We start from the raw sequence: 21,328 nt of genomic DNA on the forward strand, positions 1-21,328 counted from the left end.
CAGCACCGCTCTCTCCCATGCTGCCGAGCTCTTGCTCACCAGCTCTCTCACTCTCTTAGCCCTGCTCTCGTTTGTTTGCTCTTGTAAAGCCAGCAGTCAAGGCCAGGGCCACTAACACAGCAGCCTGGCCCATGCAGGTTCGCATTGGATTCGGACAGTCGGTAAAGAAACAGCGGAGCCAAAAACTGATGGGCCATAGTTTTTAATTCTAGCTTGCACCCGGCAGGCAAGTAAAAACACATACTGGGCTCCAAAACCCAGTCACATTCAGTGCTCACAAAGCTACTGACTTATCCGAGTTTCCTAGAATCAAAGGTTTCTAGCTCACCAGACTTATTCACCTCTGTTCCCCATCTCCTTCCTTATCCCAAATACAAACTCTACACAAACTGGCATCTCACTCAGCACTCCACCATCTTGGCTGCTTCTCCTGGCCTCCTCCACGTGGCCTTTCTCTGCTCTCCTCTGCTCTCTCTTCTAATGATAATCTCAGGAACCAAGAGGGCAAACTCCCGTTTTGCCCCCACTTTATACTGTAGCTTCACAACCTCTAATCCAATATACAAAGTAGGGAAGTCTCTAATACAAAGTCACTTCTCTGAGGCATGATTGGATTGTACCACCCCACATCAAAAAGGGTGGGAAAGGCTTAATCCCAAAACCAAGCCCCAGGCTACAAGGATTCTTAACACACATTAATATCACCTGGGCGACGGCCTCACGTGGGCAGCACTATTTTTAACAAAGTGAGCATAATACATTTTATCCGCCCAACAGCTCTCCAACCTCAGCCGAATAGTCCCACACAGCAGTAATGTCCACCAGCAGCTGCAGGCTTACAGCCTGCTCGAGTCCCACATGAAAAGAGGGACTCTTCCCCAGCTGGTCCAATAAAAACCCTAGTGGGGCTCAATGGGTCTGACTTTGGCCTCTCCTTCCTGTCGATTTCTATTTATTTTCTCATCACACTGCCTTCATTTCATTTACTGAGGTGGATCTGCCAAGCAAAATGCAGTTCAAAAATGCTGTTTCTTCCACCAGACTCTTCCCTCCCATCAGGGCCAACTTAATCCCTTAGTCATCCTTCAGATCTCAGTTATATGCCATTTCCTTCATGTGAGTTGCCCCCGGTCTGTAGTGTGTGCTACAGGTTCACGTGCTGTGTCAGGTCAGGGTCACCTTGCAGCTATACCGGGGTAGCACCACGTTTAACTCCTTGGATGCCTGCAAGTCTGGTGAAGATAAGAATGAATTGTCCTACCTAGGACTTTATAATGCTCTGTTTAAAGTTCAAAATTTATTTGGAGGTAACCTATTGTTGGGCAGATAAAATGTATTATGCTCACTTTGTTAAAGATAACACGAGGAAGCCGTCGCCCAGGTGATATTAATGTGTGTTGGGGTGGGCTAAAGGCAGGCGGAATCCTTGTAGCCTGGGGCTTGGTTTTGGGATTAAGCCTTTCCTACCCTTTTTGATGTGGGGTGGTGCAATCCAATCATGCCTCAGAAGGTGACTTTGGGTTGGAGACTTCCCTACTTTGTATATTGGATTAAAGGTTGTGAAGCTACACTATAAAATGGGGGCAAAACGGGACTTGGGTCTTGGTTCCTGAGGTTAGCATGAGAGAGCAGAGAGAATAGAGCCAGCGGTGGGAGGAGGCCACGTGGAGAAGGCCAGGAGAAGCAGCCAAGATGGCGGAGTGCTGAGTGAGATGCCAGTTTGTGTAGAGTTTGTATCTGGGATAAGGAAGAAGATGGGGAACTGAGGAGAATAAGTCTGGTGAGCTAGAAACCTTTGATTCTAGGAAACTTGGATAAGTCAGTGGCTTTGTGAGCACTGAGTGTGACTGGGTTTTGGAGCCCAGTGTGTATTTTTACTTGCCCGCCGGGTGCAAGGTAGGATTAAAGGCTATGGCCCACCAGTTTTTGGCTCCATGGTTTCTTTACCGACTGTCCGAATCCAATGCGAACCTGCATGGGCTGGGCTGCTGTGATAGTGGCCCTGGCCGTGGCTTCTGGCTTTACACCTATATTAGCTTATCTATACTTCTTAGGGGATATTTGGATTAACAATTGTAAAGCCAGTAGCCACAGCCACCATCACAGCCGCCTGGCCAATGCGGGTTCGCATTAGATTCAGACAGTTGGAAAAGAAATAACGGAGCCAAGAACTGGTGGGCCATTAGCTTTAATCCTAGCTTGCACCCGGTGGGCAAGTAAAAACACTCACTGGACTCCAAAACCCACTCATTCAGTGCTCACAAAGCCACTGACTTATCCGAGTTTCCTAGAATCAAAGGTTTCTAGCTCACCAGACTTATTCATCTCTGTTCCCCATCTCCTTCCTTCTCCCTGCACAAACTCTGCACAAACTGGCTTCTCCCTCAGCACTCCACCATCTTGGCTGCTTCTCCTGGCCTCCTCCACGTGGTTTTTCTCTGCTCTCCTACAGTATGGGCTCCTCCTAGAGCTTAATCACTCTTCTCTGGAACAATGTGATCTCTCCTTTTTAAAACCTTTTGGTGTGAAAGCCCTCCCCCAAAACACATTAATACAATCACGCCCATCCCAATCAAGAAGGGCAATTAATACTATCACCTGGGCGACGGGCTTCCATGTGGGCAGCACCATCTTTAACAAAGTGAGCATAATGTATTTTATCTGCCCAACAACAATTTCCACTTGGCTTGATATAGAGCCCCCCCCCCCCAATAAATGTGCACCTGGGCTCACAGTTATCTTGATAAGGTATTCTCTGAAGTAAAGTGTGTCTTGTCCAGAGTAACTAAGATAGGAACCTGGAGTGGTTATTTATAGAAGTCTTAGACTCAATATGACAGTCTATATGCTCTCTCTGACTGGCCATATTGTACTATTTCTCCTATATTAAAACCTGTATTATAAATACCCTGTGCAATCTTCAGAGTCTTGTGATAATCTTCAATTACTCAACTTTGTGTAGATATCACATGGGACATTTTGTGATCATTCTATTGAAATATGTCTCTCCTACCAAACTGTAAGATTCATGAGGGTGCCGGCCATGCCTGATTTTGCATTTCACTTACTCCTGACACGCTATAGTGCTCGATAAATCAGTACCCATCCAGGGAAACCAAAAACCACTATAGATCTTACAAAGGGAAGTTAATGCAAGGATGTGGTAGCACAGGTGAAATAAAGAGGCTGAGAGCCTGACCAGACGGTGGCACAGTGGATAGAGCATTGGACTGGGACTCAAGAGGACCCAGGTTCAAAACCCTGAGGTTGCCAGCTAGAGCGCAGGCTTATCCAGTTTGAGCACTAGGTCACTGGTGTGGGATCACAGACATGACCCCGTGGCGCTGGCTTGAGCCCAAAGTCGCTGGCTTGAAACCCAAGGTCACTGGCTTGAACCCAAGGTTGCTGGCTTGAGCAAGGGGTCACTGGCTTGAGCAAGGGGTCACTTGCTCTGCTGTAGCCCCCCGGTCAAGGCACATATGAGAAAGCAATCATTGAACAACTAAGGAACCGCAACGAAGAATTGATGCATCTCATCTCTTTCCATTTCTGTCTGTCTGTCCTCTCTCTCTCTCTCTCTCTCTCTCTCTCACACACACACACACACACACACACACACACACACACACACACACACACACGGCTGAGGAACCATCCAGGGCACCATAAGGCAGCCCAGACATTAACAACAAAAGGAAGCTGGCACCATCCCTAGACTAGAGGGACAGAGGGAAGAGGTGGTCCTACCGAACCCAGGCACCAGGGTCACCTGGTAGAAGCTGGAACCATGGCAGGATGTAAAGGTAGGAATGGGAGCCATTGGGGAAATGGACAGATATTGGCTGGGATGGTGCCCAAGGCAGAGGGAAAGGAAAAACTATCCTGGCTTCTCCTCTCCTCCTGCTCGTCTCTCTTACCAGTGTCGGGCATTGTCTGAGTCCATCCGGGAGCCAGATGATGCAGAAACCTGGGAGAGACAATCTGAGCGGATTACTCTCCCATGATGCACCACAGGGGAAGAGCAAGGAACGGCCCAGGATTGTCATTATCAGTGCTCAGTAAACAGTTGCTGAATGAATGAATAAAACTAAATTGTGTGCAGAAAGAGTGTTGCTGGTTGATTCAAAATTTTAGTGGTATGAGCCTTGAAAGGTAGATCTATAATAAAAATACATCTGTTTCACAGACAGGGTCAGGAGACACATAGTCACCCTGGCTGCTCTCATTTAACAGTGATTCTATTGCTGATCAACTTTTATCTTCTGGTTGACCCTTTCTTTCTTTAGCTATGCAACATGTTGCTTTTACTTGAGATCCATTCAGCTCTGGCCAGAGAGCTCGGCTGGTTGGCATTTTCCTGAAGTACAGAGCTTGCTGGTTCACTTCCCAATCAGGACACATAAAGGAACAGATTGATGTTCCTCTCTCTCTCTCTTTTTCTCTCGAATCAATAAAATAAACATTAAAAAAAGAGAGAGAACCATTCAAACTTATCAGTGATAGTTTGTCCAGTGCATATTTTGTTGATTTTAGTCTTTAATTTTTATTAGGACATCCTTATTTCTCTCCCAACTTCTTTAGGAGGGAAGCATCACACTGCATGTCCCAAATTTACAGAAATAGATGGATATTTCATATCATCTTGTAAAAAATTGTTTAAAATATGGTAATCGAATAATCTCTTGTGTGTTCATGCTTCTTCAAAGGTCTATTTACTAAACATAAAAGGGAAAGACCCTCGTTATTAACACCGCATAAAACATACATACACACATCACATAATACTCAACTGTTTATCTGGGATAAAAAATCTCCAGTGAGTTCCAGAATGTTGATAGAATATTCACTTTTCCTTATTGCCCAGATAAAACTCATGATGTAGTAACAATCAGCTAAGGAGGTGAGACTATTAGTGTGAGCTTTTTGATCTGTACACATGCCCCATCATTTGTAAATGTACACATGCCCTTTCATTTGTAAATATCCCCCAGAACCCACTCACTGTTAAAGAAACACAAATCCAGGGGGAAATACTTCCTTTTACAAATACAGTGTGTCTGTAAAGTAATAGTGCACTTTTGACTGGTCACAGGAAAGCAACAAAAGAGGACAGAAGTGTGAAATCTGCACCAAATAAAAGGAAAACCCTCCCAGTTTCTGTAGGATGATGTGGCAGCATGTGCGCATGCGCAGATGATGACATAACACTGTATACAGCAGAGCAGCCCACGGCCATGCCAGACGAGATGTGGACGGTACAGAGGAAAGTTCAGTGTGTTCTGTGGCTCACTAAATTCGAATCCATGACCAAAGTGCAACGTGAATATTGGCGCATTTATAACGAAGTGCCACCACATAGGAATAACATTACTTGCGGGGATAAGCAGTTGAAAGAAACCGGCAGTTTGGTGGAGAAACCCCGTTCTGGTAGCCATCAGTCAGTGACGAGTCTGTAGAGGCTATACGGGATAGCTACCTAAGGAGCCCTAAAAAAATCTGTGCGTGAGCCCAGATTGAACTGCACTGAATAAGTATGAAACTGGGAGAGTTTTCCTTTTATTTGGTGCAGATTTCACATTTCTATCATCTTTTGTTGCTTTCCTGTGACTGGTCAAAAGTGCACCATGACTTTACGGACACACTGTATTTAGCAAATAACAGCACAGATCAGGGTACTAGTTACTTCAAATTTATATTCACGTTAGAAGCCATCTGAATTCTTTCTTTTCACACCACCCTCCTTAAAAACAAACTATAGACAGAATGGTTCTCTTGGGCACCTTTATGTCCACATAGTGAATTTGTTAAATGGTGAATTCAATAACAATTGTTAAACTAACTGCCCCGGGCTGATTCATTTGTACCAATTAGACATGACCTTATTCTGAGCATGGGGTTGTATGCATCTTTCTGACTCTCATGTTTCTAATGTTCAATGATTGATATCATGCTCAACTCGTTTGAAGAAACAGAAACTGCCAGTGGGATTTGTGAATTGCTTTCCTCTTTTAAGTAGCTGCTGAATCAGTTCCCATTGCCATTCTTGCTCATACTTTATTCTTTAAGAGTGTTTTAGACAAGTTTGAAAGTCTGTATCAGTTATGTTTCTTTAAAAGAGAAAGCTTGATTATACAGAATGATCCTCAAGAAGTCACTGTCTGAAACTTCGCACCCAAACCCTACACACAAAAGCGTGTCAATTATAAAGGATGCTGTCTGTGCCCTACCCAGATTTCCTTTACCATTGTCAGCTGCTGTGGTTGGTGGTTGCTTTTGGCTCAGAGCTACCCATTTTGAGGAAGATTGCCTTTGACTGATTGGAGCCACCTTGCCTCTGTAAGATTTCTGATGACTTCCTGATATAGGCTATAATATCAGTAATAGCCTATGGGCATGGGAATCTCGGTATATTTCATTCTTCATAGCTTACTATGGGATCAAGCTGAGCCTAACATTCTCTTCTTTAAGTCTTTTATTTAAAAAAAAATTTTTTTAGAGACAGAGAGAGTCAGAGAGAGGGATAGACAGACAGGAATGGAGAGATGAGAAGCATCAGTCATTAGTTTTTCGTTGCGCATTGCGACTTCTTAGTTGTTCATTGATTGCTTTCTCATATGTGCCTTGACTGTGGACCTTCAGCAGACTGAATAACCCCTTGCTGGAGCCAGCGACCCTGGGTCCAAGCTGGTGAGCTTTTTGCTCAAGCCTGATGAGCCCGCGCTCAAGCTGGCGACCTCGGGGTCTCGAACCTGGGTCCTTCTACATCCCAGTCCAACGCTCTATCCACTGTGCCACCGCCTGGTCAGGCTATTTTTTATTTTTAATCCTGTTTCCCTCATGCCCTTAAAAATGTCTCCTGGAAGCATCCCTCAATAAAGCACTTGTGCAAGAGTTTGTCTCTGGGGCTCTGTTTCTTGGAAGTTAGACCTAAGACACTATTTTATTACCTAATTATTTAGACTTTAGAATTGGTTAAGCTCTGAGGGGAAAAATAAACATTTGGTTGACTATCCACTAGAATTACTGTGACTTGAATGAACAATTATTGCCATAGAAAATGAGTGGTCCTTTTCATTTTCTGTTTATAGAAAGTAGATAAATAGCATCCCTATATATTTATATTTAAATCACTTCAACTGGCACTCTTCAAGTATATCTGCTTCAACGAACCTTTATTCTTCTGGTTGTCTAGGCCTGGGTCCTCATCCCTGTGCCTTCTTTTGACTTACCTTGCAACTGGGGAATAAAGGGGGTTAAAAACAACCGCTCACTGAGCACAGACTTTGTGTAGGCACCAAACTAGAAACCTACCGATGTCATTTCATTTGAGTTTCACAATAGCTTATTGAGAGACACATTATTAAATTATAGTTCCTCTGCATTTAGATAAGGTGACATGTCAGTTCTTCGGAATCGATCCTGAATTTAGACTTTTGGAGGTTCCCCCAACAATAGGGAAGCTCACCCTTGTTGAGTTTTGTCACTTTCTTGTCCTGCTTTACCCCTTGACCCCTCACTGGGGTCACCTGGGAGCATTTCCTTAACAAATCACTTGCTCCTGAATTCTTGACTCAATGTCTCCTTCTGAGAGACTCTTAACTAAGTCAAGATACATATAGGGATAAAAGAGGCAAAAACTAATAAAATCACTGGTATTTTTGACTTCTAGGACAACTTATATTTTTTCAAAATAAAATTTTGTTGTTTATTGCAAAGTAATACATGTTCATGGTAAAAAAGAAAAATGGAAAATATGAATAAACCAAAACAAGATAATAAAATGTAATTTATAATGTTAAAACCCACAAAAATGACTATTTATGTGTGTTGCATATTTATAAATCTGAGATTATTATATTGTATATATGTTATTTTTAATGATTTTTTTTTTTTTTTTTTGTATTTTTCTGAAGCTAGAAACGGGGAGAGACAGTCAGACAGACTCCCGCATGCGCCCTACCGGGATCCACTCGGCACGCCCACCAGGGGGCGACGCTCTGCCCACCAGGGGGCGATGCTCTGCCCCTCCAGGGCGTCACTCTGTCGCGACCAGAGCCACTCTAGCGCCTGGGGCAGAGGCCAAGGAGCCATCCCCAGCGCCCGGGCCATCTTTGCTCCAATGGAGCCTCGCTGCAGGAGGGGAAGAGAGAGACAGAGAGGAAGGAGAGGGGGAAGGGTGGAGAAGCAGATGGGCGCTTCTCCTGTGTGCCCTGGCCGGGAATCGAACCCCGGACTTCTGCACGCCAGGCCGACGCTCTACCACTGAGCCAACCAGCCAGGGCCTTAATGATTTTTTAAAATGTAACTTTGACAGATTGTCTTTTTATGCCAGGAAATTTTTCTCTAAAAAATCTTTTATATGCCTATGTAGAATCCTGGAGTATAAATTGGAGTATAATTTGTGGGGGGCAGTGGGACCAAGCTCCTGGGTAATGTTGATGTGCTTGTTCATGGACCACTTTTTGGAAAACACTGGTAGCCTTATAGGACTACCAAAGAACTTTGGCTTTGCTCTGTTTGGGTTTAGTGTTAAATTCAGAAAAAAAAAAAAGAGTAAGACTTGTCATTCACACTTCCTCTCAGCTTATGTTTGCAAATGGCTGAGGGTGACCTAGGATGCCAGCAGAGTGTGATAACCTCTGCATATCTGCTGTTGCAGCCCCATTTCTCATGTTCCTGAGTGAAACCAGGGTAGGCATTTTCCCTCACATTCAAGAGTCCTCTAATTATTTTAGATAACAAAATGTCATGTTCTCAGGAACCAGCTTGAAGGGGATTCCCCTAGCCAAATCTAGGACAATTTAATTATCTAAATAAATAATGAGAGCAAAGGATTATAACCCATTAAATAAGAAAAAGAACACATGAGTCTATTCCGATTTAAGTACATAAATCAATGGGGGAAGACTCAGAATCATAATATCACACAGATGTCTTGGTTTGGGTTCTCACAGAAGGAATCCTGAGACAAGATTTTGGGTATAAGTATTTGGGAGATGATCTCAATAAAGACCAGAAGGGGTGGAGAAAAGTGAGAACACAGGGCGGAGAAGGAGGCCAATGAAGGATGTGTTATCATCCAAGTCACCACTGTGGGCGACTTGATCTTAATACGCCTGGGGGGGCTCTAGAAGTCAGTGTAAACATATACTTTATTTTATTTATTACTTTTTTAAGTGAGAGGCAGGAAGACAGACAGACAGATTTCCACATGCGCTCTGGGATCAGCCTAGCAAGCCCCCTACAGGGTGATGCTCTGCTTATTTGGGGCCGCTGCTCCATTGCTTGGCAACTGAGCTATGTTAGCACCAGAGGCAAAGCCCTGGAGCCATCCTCAGGGCTCAGGGCCAACTTGCTCTTGCTTGAACCTTTTGAGCCATGGCTGTGGGAGGAGAAAGAGAGAGAGAGATGGAGGAGGGGTAGAGAAGCAAATAGTAGCTTCTGCGTGCCCTGGCTGGGAATTGAACCCGGGACTTCCACACACTGAGCCAATGATCTATGACTGAGCCAACCAGCCAGGGCAAACATATACTTTAGAATAATCCCACCAGAATGATGAGGAAGCTGGGGTGTCAATCGATACACTGAATCTGTTCAGTCACTGCTTGAGGGCACTTATACCCCACATACTCTGACTCCTACAGTACCAGTTTAAGCGTCAGAGGCAGCGCTCTAGCATCTGGAAGTCAGGTGTGAGGATGCTACAATCCCAAAGCAGAGAAAAGGGCGGAGTGCTGACAGTGTCTGCCAGAGGTGTCAAAGTTTTGCTAACCCAACAGATATCACTTATAATAATGTGTGAGAAACAAATATAATAATGTGTGAGTCCTTCCTAAATGGACTAAAGATTCATCCTCTTCCCTACTATTAAATTGTTTTCATCAATTTCCAGGATTAGCTTGATCAGGTGGTGGCACAGTGAATAGAGTATTATAGCCTGGGATGCTGAGAACCCAGGTTTGAAACCCAGAGGTTACCTACACTCTGAAATGAGTGTAGGGACACTGGCTTGGGCATGGGATCATAGATATGATTTCATGGTTGCTGGCTTGAGCCCAAGGTCACTGGCTTGAACAAGGGGTCACTGGCTCTGCTGTAGCTCCTGAGTCAAGGCACGTGTGAGAAAGCAATCAATGAACAACTAAGGTGCTGCAACCATGAGTTAATGCTTCTCATCTCCCTTCCTTCCTGTCTGTCTGTCCTGATCTGTCCCCCTATCCTCTTAAAAAAGGGTTACATCTTTAGCAGACATAATGGTGTGCATTTAGTAAATTTTTTTATAATAATGTTATATTTATAACCAAAATGCCATTTATATCCGCTATAATCTTAAGGATGAGAGGATTTATCCAGAATGACATGTAATTCTTTGCAAAACAGAACACACTTTGTCTAGAAAGCTCAGAATATTTATAGTTGTTAAAGCAAAAACAAATATTTGCTTAAAAACACTTAATTTGTTGATTGCTTTGGCTTTGACGGAAATACCCACTTTCTCCAAAGTTCGGTCCTTGGGCCTCGAAATGTTCAACCCAAGACTCAACCTCTGTGGTTTAGTTCTTGAAAGCAGCCTCCAGTGCTCGAGCTTTCTCTGTGATGTTCTTCTGAAAGGGCATCATGAAATCTTCGAAGTCCACCTCGTAAGTGAACCTCTCCCTCCGCAGTTCCCTCTTCCTGATCAGCTCTGCCGTTGTGGCTTTGGGACTCCAGACCTTAAATAGAAAACCACATCCAGAGCACGTATGAGTATGGGCGCCGATCAACATGCTATATCCAGATAATTTTCCATATGGTTCATTTGAAACTTCCACATTTACTTCTAAACCTATTTTAACTTGTTTTTTTTTTTCCTCTTACGCGACACCAGTGGTTACATGGGCATCACTGTTTCTGATGCTGACTATTTGGACAGCTGACATGCTCTTTAGTTACCTCTCTGATGGCTTGTGGGCCAGCTGCTGTTCTTTTTAGAATGTCTAAACCAGAAAGCAATGAAATTAGGTCATTTCATTTACTACTATTATGGGGAAATCAAAATTATTTTCATAGTAGAAGGCCGAGAAAGCTGGTGGTCTCTTTTTCAGCACGGTTTGATGGGCATTGGCAAGTTCATTCTTATTCTCTAAAGATGTCTCCACCTATTTAATTGTAGATGTCTCAGGAAGCTACTGAATAAATCTACTCTTTATTCAACTCCTATTAATTAAGGAGTTGGTGGTAGCAATTACAAAGAAGAAGTGTTGAGTCTAAGTTACCCAAGGGAAGGTATCTCTAGCACTTAGTGACTAAATGGCTATAGGGAATGATATTGACCAAAGGAGACTTTAATCTGTCAAGGAAAATGAGAATGTCAATATAGAAACCGTAACAGAGGGAGCCAGATACTGGGAGCTAAACAAGTTGGACTAGCTGAGTCAGAAGTAGCAGGACCTGGCAAAAGGACATCTTCAAATAGTAACTATGAAAAGTAACCTTTTGTCTTTAGATTGGGTGTTTTACATAAATCGTATTGGAAAAATGACATTATGACTTTATACCATGTTATGAAAATCTTTCCAAAATACCTACCCTTCGTGGAATGAATGTAATGTCCACTTTCTTGGTATAACCACTAGCGATCAGTGAATTGAGATGAACTACATTATCCTTGCGTATTTTCTTTTCCTCTAATACGGTTGGTACAGTATAAAATGAAAGTGATTCCTGGAGACAAGACAAAAGAAAATCACTATTAATTCCACAGACATGTATACACTAACATTATTTGCTGTCCTACATTTCACTCTGAAGCCAGAAAACTAAAAACTAAAAATGCTACTAATTAAATTATAACTTGAAATGAAATAGAATGTTATTTTAACTTTGGGTAGGGAGAGATAATTAGTTTGCCTTATTTAACTCTACTTAATTAGTAGCATCAGTGACACATCTCATAAATCCTCAAGGTATCTATCTCTGACCTGTAGGCATTCATTAGTCAGAAGGATGTATTCTTACTGAAATGATCATTGTGCACACAGTAGCCCCGTTAACAGATTGAGCCTTCTTCACCTCTATCTATCCTTAATCTTGTCCTTCCTACCACCTACACTTCCTCTTCCCACTTGATAACATTGAAGCTTTTCCTTCTTAACTTTCATCCTTTGCCATGGGTCTGCAAGAATCTCCAGGGATGCTAAAAGAAGCTTCTAGCCTAGAAATGCACTTAGAGCTTCCCTGCTAATGGCAAAGCCTTAATGTCTCAGAAATCCCCATGGGCAACAACCTCAACTTTCTCCTGGTAGTGTAGAGGTGCCCACACCCCTCCAGATTACCGGGTCAGTGGATTTGGTGCTTTACACATTTTAAAGTCATACTGCATTACATTCTTCCAAGTTACAAGTGGCTTGGGCAGGAGTGGTTTAAGATGAGAAATGAAAGAGTATAACATCAAAATGAAGGATCACCAAGCTTTACTTTATTCCTCATAAGGGTTACCCTCCTTCCCTTTTGGGCCATCTATTTAAATCTTTATAATTCAGGACCAAATTTACCTATTATATATATATATGTGTGTGTGTGTGTGTGTGTGTATGCACATATACAAAAATGCATATATATCCATCATCAGTTCTTGTTTTTCAACGTTCTAATTGTATCTGGCAAACCAACTTGATTTTTGTGTGGATTCTGTTTGCAACAAATACTTTTAGACTTCTCAATAATAAGAATTTCCTTGCTAGATATATTATTTTTCTTTTTCATTGATTGATTTTAGAAAGAGAGAGAGAGAGAAGCATCAACTTGTTGTTATACTTAGTTGTTCCATTTAGTTGTGCACTCATTGATGGCTTCTAGTACATGCCCTGACCAGGGATCAAACCCACAATCTTGGTGTGCCAGGACGATGCTTTATCCATTGAGCAATCTGGCCAGGACAAGATATTGCTTTAAAGGTATTGCATAATGGTGCTGAAATGACAGGTTGTCTATTATTTGGCCTGTGTTGTTTAACAGTATGTAAATAGTGCCACCACTGTCCCATTCCCCAACAAGTTTTTAAGACATTCCAGTTACTTATCGAATACTTTTCTTACCTCTTGTTTCTTCATTTCAGGGCCTTCAGGTCTTACTTTAAAAGGTGCCTTGCCTTTCAGTTTTTGGTTTTCTGATGGTTTTGGCATATTATCTAACTTTTCTTTAATCAAATCAATTATTCTGTAGTCAGCATATGCCTTTGCAACATCCATGGCAGTGTGGCCTGTTTTAAACATAAGCCCAGAGCTATAATAAACAGGTGAATAAGAAACCAGGTAGAGAAATCTCAGCACCTCAGCCCTGAGCATGTGGTAACAAGGGTGTTTCTAAAGCAACTGGTAGGTGTAAGGTCACAGAGTTGGATCAGATATTCTCAAAGGTGAACCCAGCTCCAAAATCTCGTAATTAAAATATCATTTACTGGCTAAACCACTTTTTCTTGTTAATATTTTGAGGATGTTTCTTAAAAAGTTGATAGGGAATCTTGGTAGGTTACATTTTGAATACCTGATGACTGGTTCTCATTCCACACTGTGCACATTTCCTTTCATTTCATGTGACAATCTGATGTTGTCCTCCCCTTTCCATGATGTAAGGAGGTATATTTTTAGAGGCCTGGGGAAACTGATGGTCACAAGTGTCCTGTGTGAATGACTAGACTTTATGACACTTGTAATGTCCTCAGGCAGGCGTGGCACGATACTACCCAGGACTGAAGCAGCCCGAAGCAGCCAGGGGTGTAATGCTCTTCTTCAAAAAGAAGCAACAGGCTCCACTGTAAGATAATGCCTCCAGTAAGGAGCTCAAATATTTAATCAAATGATTTTTTATTCTTCCCTAGTGATATTTATAAGTTAGGCCTTCCATTTACTTCCTAGAGAGAGCCTCAACTTTTTTTTTTTTTTTAATGAGAGGAGGGGAGATAGAAAGACAGACTTCTGCATGTGCCCCAACCCAGATCCACCCAGCAACCCTCGTCTGGGGCTGATGCTCAAATCAACCACACTATTCTCAGAGCCTAGGGCTGATGCTCAAACCAACCAAACCACAGGCTGTGAGAGAGGAAGGGAGACTAAAGGGGTAGAGGGAGAGAAAGAAAAGCAGATGGTCACTTCTCATGTGTGCCCTGACCGGGGATCAAACCCAGATATCTACATGTCGGGCTGATGCTCTACCCATTGAGCTAGCTGGCCATGGCAGAGACCCTCAATTTAGAAATGACTTTGCCCAGCTTTAGACGGACTCCAAATCCAGACACTTTAAACGATGCCAAATATTCATACTAGAAATTGAGAGTTGAAACAGTGCGATAACTCAAGGTGATCTGCACACTGGTGAAGGCCACAGTGTAATGGTCACTGGGCCACAATGAAATAAGCACAGCAACTAAGTGTTAAGTATTTATAAATTTTTGTAGCCATATGGTAGAAGAGTTTTCTGTCGTTTGAATCTAATAATAAATGTTTGGGCTGTATTTTGTGGTGTTTTTCCACTTTCTTTTTCTAGTAAATAATTTTTTCTTGTATTTTGCAAAAGTATCAATCCATAAAAGATTGCAAACATAAAGAATTGGCCCTTTAACACCAGTGATTTGAAAAACACTGAGTATAAGACAAACTCCCATAACATTTAACTCAGGCTTATATTTGCTGCAGTAATTCAGGGGAAAATGTGGTCGTACAAGAATCAGAAGGGGTTTGGAATCAAATATAACTTCTCCTTTTCTAACCCTAATCTCCAACAATGTGAACACATACCTTTTCTATTTTCCAGCTGGAATTTAGCGCCGATATCAAGCAGGTATTTGACAGTGTCCAGTCTACAGCTCTCAATGGCTCTACTTAAAGGGGTTGAGTTGTTGATCGAAACTGCATCTATCATGGCTCCGGATTTCACAAGAAGCTCAACAATGTCTTGTTGGCCTGCGTGGCACGCAAAATGAAGCGGAGTCCACAGAAAATTATCTGTTGCATTAACATTAGCCCTACAAGATAAGAAAGATGCGCATGATAAAAATATGGGTTGTTCCACCTGACCTGTGGTGGCGCAGTGGATAAAGTGTCAACTTGGAACTCTGAAATTGCCAGATCGAAACCTCTAGCTTCCTTAGTTAAGGCACATGTGGAAGTTGATGCTTCCTGCTCCTCCCCCCTACTCTCTCTCTCTCTCTCTCTTTCTCTCCTTCCTCTCTAAAAAAATGAATAAATTAAAAAAAATATATATATATGGGTTGTTCCAAGCACCAGAGGCTATAAATGGTAAATAAGACTTCAGGGATTTATCAACTTGTTCAACTATAAACTTTTCTTGTCAAGTGTTCTGAATCATCTGATAGTCTCAACTTTGTGTATATATACTGCTCACAAAAATTAAGGGACATTTTAAGGCAAAAAAAAATATATATATATATGCACATTTTTTTTTTTAGTTTTAAAAAACATTCAAGTCTGACCAGGTGGTGGCGCAGTGGATAGAGCATCATCCAGGGACACTGAGGACCCAGGTTCAAAACCTCAAGGTCGCCAGCTTGAGCGTTAGATCATAGACATGACCCCAAGGTCACTGGCTTGAGCAAGGGGTCACTGGCTCAGCTGGAGTCTCCTGACCAAGGCACATATGAGAAAGCAATCAATGAACAACTAAGGTGCTACACCTGCAAGTTGATGCTTCTCATTTCTTTTCCTTCCTGTCTGTCCCTGTCTGTTCCTCTCTTTCTTTCTCTTTCTCTCTAAAAGAAAATATATATATATATATAAAATAGAAAGTGTTCAAGATTTGCCTGACCAGGTAGGTGATGGTGCAGTGGATAGAGCATCAGCCTGGGATACTGAAGACCCAGGTTCCAAACCCCAAGGTCACTGGCTTGAGTGTGGGATCATAGACTTGGTTGCTGGCTTGAGCCCAAAAGTCAATGGCTTGAAGCCCAAGGTTGCTGGCTTGAGCAAGGAGTCACTGGCTTGGCTAGAGATACCTCTGGGATCAAGGCACATATGAGAAAGCAATTAATGAATAACTAAGGTGTTGCAATGAAGAATTGATGCTTCTTATGTCTTTCCCTTCCTGTCTGTACCCATCTCTCTCTCTCACTAAATAATGATAATAATAATAACACTGAATGTTAACTATAATTGAAAAAAACCACTCAAGATCCTGGATGTTATAATTTTGCAAAGGTTAAAATCAAAGAAAATTATAAAACTGAATCCAATGAAGATAAAAGCTGACAAAATATGTTATATTATTCTATTTTGTGTCTATTTCTGCATGTTATAATTTTTTTTTTTTTTTTGAGACAGAGAGAGAGAAAGCATCAACTCATTGTTCCACTTAGTTGTGCCATTGATTGCTTTTCATATTGTGCCCTGACCTGCGCTGGAACCAGTGACTTTGAGGATGGAGCCAGCACCGTCAGGGTCGAGCCCTGATTGGGACTCAAACCTGAAATCCCAAGATGGAGATGGTAACCCCAGGTTTAAGCTGGCAACCTGTGCTTACTGACCCCAGGATCAAACCAGTGACCTCTGTACTCTGGGAAGACACTCTATCCACTGAGCCACTGGCCAATGCAACTATGAATTTTTTTTATTTTTTTTTCATTTTTTTTTTCTGAAGCTGGAAACAGGGAGAGACAGTCAGACAGACTCCCGCATGTGCCCGACCAGGATCCACCCGGCACGCCCACCATAGGGCGAAGCTCTGCCCACCAGGGGGCGATGCTCTGCCCATCCTGGGCGTCGCCATGTTGCGACCAGAGCCACTCTAGCGCCTGGGGCAGAGGCCACAGAGCCATCCCCAGCGCCCGGGCCATCTTTGCTCCAATGGAGCCTTGGCTGCGGGAGGGGAAGAGAGAGACAGAGAGGAAAGCGCGGCAGAGGGGTGGAGAAGCAAATGGGCGCTTCTCCTGTGTGCCCTGGCCGGGAATCGAACCTGGGTCCTCCTCACGCTAGGCCGACGCTCTACCACTGAGCCAACCGGCCAGGGCTCTGAATTTTTTAAATGCACTTCATTATTAAAATTCTAAGTACTATAATATATTACTTTATATTTTAATCCTTTTAAAATATTTTCTGGGCCCTGGCCAGTTTGCTCAGTGGTAGAGCATCGGCCCAGCCTGTGGATGTCCCAGGTTCGATTCCCAGTCAGGGCACACAGGAGAAGTGACCATCTGCTTCTCCACCCCTCACCCTTCTTTCTCTCTTCCCCTCCCACAGCCATGGCTTGATTGGATTGAGTGAGTTGGTCTCAGGTGCTGAGGATGGCTCCATGGCCTTCACCTCAGGTGCTAAAAATTGATTCTGATCGCAACAGAGCAACATCCCGGATGGGCAGAGCGTCTCCCCATAGTGGGCTTGCTGGTGGATTCTGGTCAGGGTACATGCGGGAGTCTGTCTCTCTGCATCCCCTCCTCTCATTAAAAAGAATAAAAAATTTAAAAAATTAAAGATTTTCTGTCCAAAAGTTAAAGTCTTCATTAGTTGCTTTATACTCTCCCTTGATAATATACAATTTGAACCCTTTTTGACATTAAACATTTGTAGTGATAACATCTTTTATCAAGTATAGTATCACTGTTCTAATAAGTACTTTACATATTTTAACTATTTTTTTTTTTTTTTTTGCAACAGGAACAGAGAGAGAGATAGAGTGACAGATAAGGACAGACAGGAAGGGAGAGAGATGAGAGAAGCATCAATTCTTCCTGCAACACCTTAGTTGTTCATTGATTGCTTTCTCATATGTGCCTTGACTGGAGGGCTACAGCAGAGCGAGTGACCCCTTGCTCAAGCCAGTGACCTTGGGCTCAAGCCAACAACCTTTGGGCTCAAGCCAGAGACAATGGAGTCATGTTCAATGATTCCACACTCAAGCCAGCGACCCCACGCTCATGCTGGTGACCTTGAGGTTTCAAACCTGGGTCCTCTATGTCTCAGTTTGATGCTCTGTGTCCACTGTGCCACCACCTGGTCAGTAGTTTAGCTAATTTTATCTTCAAAAAATTCTGTGAGCTGAGTCCCATTAGGTGCCCAACATAAAAATAAGAAAACCGAGGCATGAAAGGTTAAGAAAGTCATCCCAGATTATTTAGTTACAGTAAAAAAGGGAGTTAAACCTGAGTAATTGCTTTAGTTTAAAAAGTGAAATGAGCTTGACCTGTGGTGGTGCAGTAGATAAAGCCTCGACCTAGAATGATGAGGTTGCCAGTTCGAGACCCCAGGCTTGCTGGGTCAAGGCACATACAAAAAGCAACTGCTACGAGTTGATGCTTCCTGCTCCTCCCCCTTCTCTCCTTCTCTCCCTCTTATCCCCTCCTCTCCCTAAAATAAATAAATAAAATCTAAAAAAGAGTGAAATGGAAACATCACACTATAATATTTTTATTTATTTATTTATTTATTTATTTATTTATTTATTTATATTTTTCTGAAGCTGGAAACGGGGAGAGACAGTCAGACAGACTCCCTCATGCGCCCGACCGGGATCCACCCAGCACGCCCACCAGGGGCGATGCTCTGCCCCTCCGGGGCGTTGCTTTGTCGCAACCAGAGCCACTCTAGCGCCTGGGGCAGAGGCCAAGGAGCCATCCCCAGCGCCCGGGCCATCCTTGCTCCAATGGAGCCTTGGCTGTGGGAGGGGAAGAGAGAGACAGAGAGGAAGGAGGGGGTGGGGGTGGAGAAGCAAATGGGCGCTTCCCCTATGTGCCCTGGCCGGGAATCGAACCTGGGTCCCCCGCACTCCAGGCCTACGCTCTATCACTGAGCCAACCGGCCAGGGCCATTATAATATTTTTAAAGATATTTATGAATGAACCAAAGAAAAGACTGCTCTCTTTGGAGATAGAAATCAAACACGTCCTTAGTCATCACAGCCAACATCCCACTTGTAGGAATGTGTTGGGATTCTCCTCTACACACAAAAAGAGGCAGATTAGAAAGTGACTACATGGAGAATAAAAAAATATAAACACGTATTAAAAAGTCACTCCCCATAACATGAATAAATTCTAGAGATCTGCTGTACAATATTGTGATTATAGTTAATACTATATTGGATACTTAATATTTGTTAAGAAGCTAAATCTCATGTAATGTTCTTACCACAATAAAAAAAATTTTAAGTTTAAAATAAAATGAAAAGCAACTCCACACCAACTAGGTAAAGCTCTCTGGTCAAATTAACTTCCCTCAGGAGGGAAGTGGTACCCCATCAGAAGACTTCTACCCCCAGAGTGAAAACTTCTTGGCCTTCACTTTACGCATAGTTGTTGGAAAGCCCTCTCTGTAGAATACACTCCTGTGTTCCTGATAGTGTGGTGTCCCAAATAAGACCTAGGTTTCAGGAGCGAAGCATTTTCCTGTGTTAACTCAAAGTCTGCAGTTAAATGTCTTAGCTTTCCTATCACTTCCTTGAAATGTGAAGTCATAAAAATTTAAACCCCACCCACACCCAGAAAACGTACCCTTTTTCAAGAAGAAACTTGACCACGTCTATATTTCCACTCGCACAAGCAGTCATTAGTGGTGTTTTGTAATAAGTATCCTTCATATCCACGGGTACTCCTGATTCAAACGCCTTTTTCAGAGAAGCCAGGTCTCCTGACTTGGCGATAAAATTAATATTTGAAAATTCCTTGGCTGGATCATCAATGTACCAAGCAGAGTCATCCTGAATGGGATGTTCCGGTGGGTGATCCCGATTAAACCGGCTGCAATCAGTTACATTCTGGTAGGTTTCAATCATGTACAAGGGTGGCCCGCCATCGCTCCTGCGTGGAAACGCACTGTCAGGAATGATGCAGATTGGGAGGGGTGCAACGAACTTGCCTTTCTTTACCCTTTTGACTATCCCTTTTTTCTTCTTCTTAGCCCCATAGGATCCCAAGACATAAGACTTGTTCAAGTATTTGGTGCCCTTAAAGAAATCGTTAATGTTGACTCCTCCTCCCCGGGATTTTTCATGAAGTTGAGCTACGTAAGACAGCTGTTCCGAGGTCACTAGCTCTTCTTGCCTCTCCTCCAGCACCATCACAAAGTCATCCTTGCTGACCGTCCCATCGCCCCTGTCCACAAAGGAAAAGGCCTCCCGCAGGGAAGCCTCATGTTCTATTGACCAATCGTGAAGTCGAAGGGCCCAGAGTGGGTTTGGATTTTTGGCTCCGGGGCGGGCCAGTTTATTCGCGGTTTGCTCCGCCCTCCGGATTTCTTTGCTTGCCGCTTTGAAGCCGCCTTCCTTAGCCAGAGCCCTGGGTGTCTTATGCTCTATATTCTTCCATTTCAAGTCACATCCTAAAACGTGAAGCAGCATTGTTAGGGGTGGTACCAAGGCACTCTACAGCTCTACAGATGACATTCATCCAATGGCTTCCCTAATTTCAAGTGTTTAGTTGAAAAGTTGTCCCCAGATTATTCATACCTAGCGATGAGCACATTTAGCTATTATAATTACAAAATGAAGCTGTTATTTATTCATTTATTTTTCGTACTTCACTTTGATGAATTCTGAGGGAGATATGTTCCCAATTTACATTATCTGCCCCCAAAGGGTGAAACCTGTAAACAGCTACATGAAAAGATAAAACACTCTATAGTTAAGAAAATTAATCACCAATGTTTTTCAAGATTAATACTTCCTTTACTATTGTCAAAAATTAAAAATTTTTGTTTAGGTTAAGTTTATTAGTAACAGAGAAAGGGTGTGGAGGCAATAAAGATGCTAACATTTTTATATTGGACAGTTTTAGGAACAGTGACTTATTGGGAAGCGGTCTCGATAGTATAATTCTATAGTGTAATGATTCCATAATAATTCTGAGTATGCTGATTTTACTGAGCTTATTTGCTTATTCAAGGTGTCTGTCCAGTTATCTACCATCTCTGAAGCCACTCCTGTATTCATCCCAGCACTGTGGATCCAAATATTATGAAAGCTGTTTAGGTTTACCCTTTTCTGCTCCCATTTCCTCCTAGTAAGACACCTTTATGTGGATAAACGACTAAGATATCTCAGCCTAAAGATCTGAAGGCAGTTTTCCTCTCCTTCTGATGTGGGAGACGCTTTGTCTCCTTCTTTGTGATTAGCAAATAAAGATCCATTTATTCCCCGTTTGACTTATGTTCCTTGAGGTCGAGCTCTCCACTTTAGGGGCTGGTGCTATAGAACTCAAGCAGCCAAAGGCCGAAGGGAAGGAGAATTCTCCAAGGGGTGGGTGCTTCAGGAGAACGACGCCCAACTACCCACATCTGTCCCTGGACAGGATACTCACACTGCTTATAGGGACTTGTAAATTGTTCCTGCTACAGGACCAAGGGCAAAA

The 21,328-nt window shown here is 42.8% G+C and overlaps 1 protein-coding gene across 5 annotated transcripts in view; it reads right to left on the reverse strand.

Moving 5' to 3' along the window:
* Positions 1 to 4,672: 4,672 nt before the first annotated feature.
* ANKEF1 (ankyrin repeat and EF-hand domain containing 1) overlaps positions 4,673 to 21,328 on the reverse strand; it is a 32,414-nt gene continuing 15,758 nt past the window's right edge. For 4 of the 5 annotated variants that reach the window (XM_066387156.1, XM_066387155.1, XM_066387154.1 and 1 more), the window contains 5 exons: positions 19,475 to 20,300; positions 14,775 to 15,001; positions 13,077 to 13,240; positions 11,569 to 11,703; positions 8,243 to 10,712 (listed from right to left, as the gene is read on the reverse strand). In XM_066387156.1, the coding sequence (XP_066243253.1) occupies positions 10,554 to 10,712; positions 11,569 to 11,703; positions 13,077 to 13,240; positions 14,775 to 15,001; positions 19,475 to 20,300 (1,511 nt within the window). In that variant the 3' untranslated portion in view covers positions 8,243 to 10,553. Of the gene's footprint in view, positions 4,716 to 8,242; positions 10,713 to 11,568; positions 11,704 to 13,076; positions 13,241 to 14,774; positions 15,002 to 19,474; positions 20,301 to 21,328 lie in introns of those variants that run through there. The other variant, XR_010751732.1, reaches the window with a different exon arrangement.

The sequence above is a fragment of the Saccopteryx leptura genome, chromosome 5 (genome assembly GCF_036850995.1).
Source record: "Saccopteryx leptura isolate mSacLep1 chromosome 5, mSacLep1_pri_phased_curated, whole genome shotgun sequence".
Taxonomy (NCBI): Eukaryota; Metazoa; Chordata; class Mammalia; order Chiroptera; family Emballonuridae; genus Saccopteryx; species Saccopteryx leptura.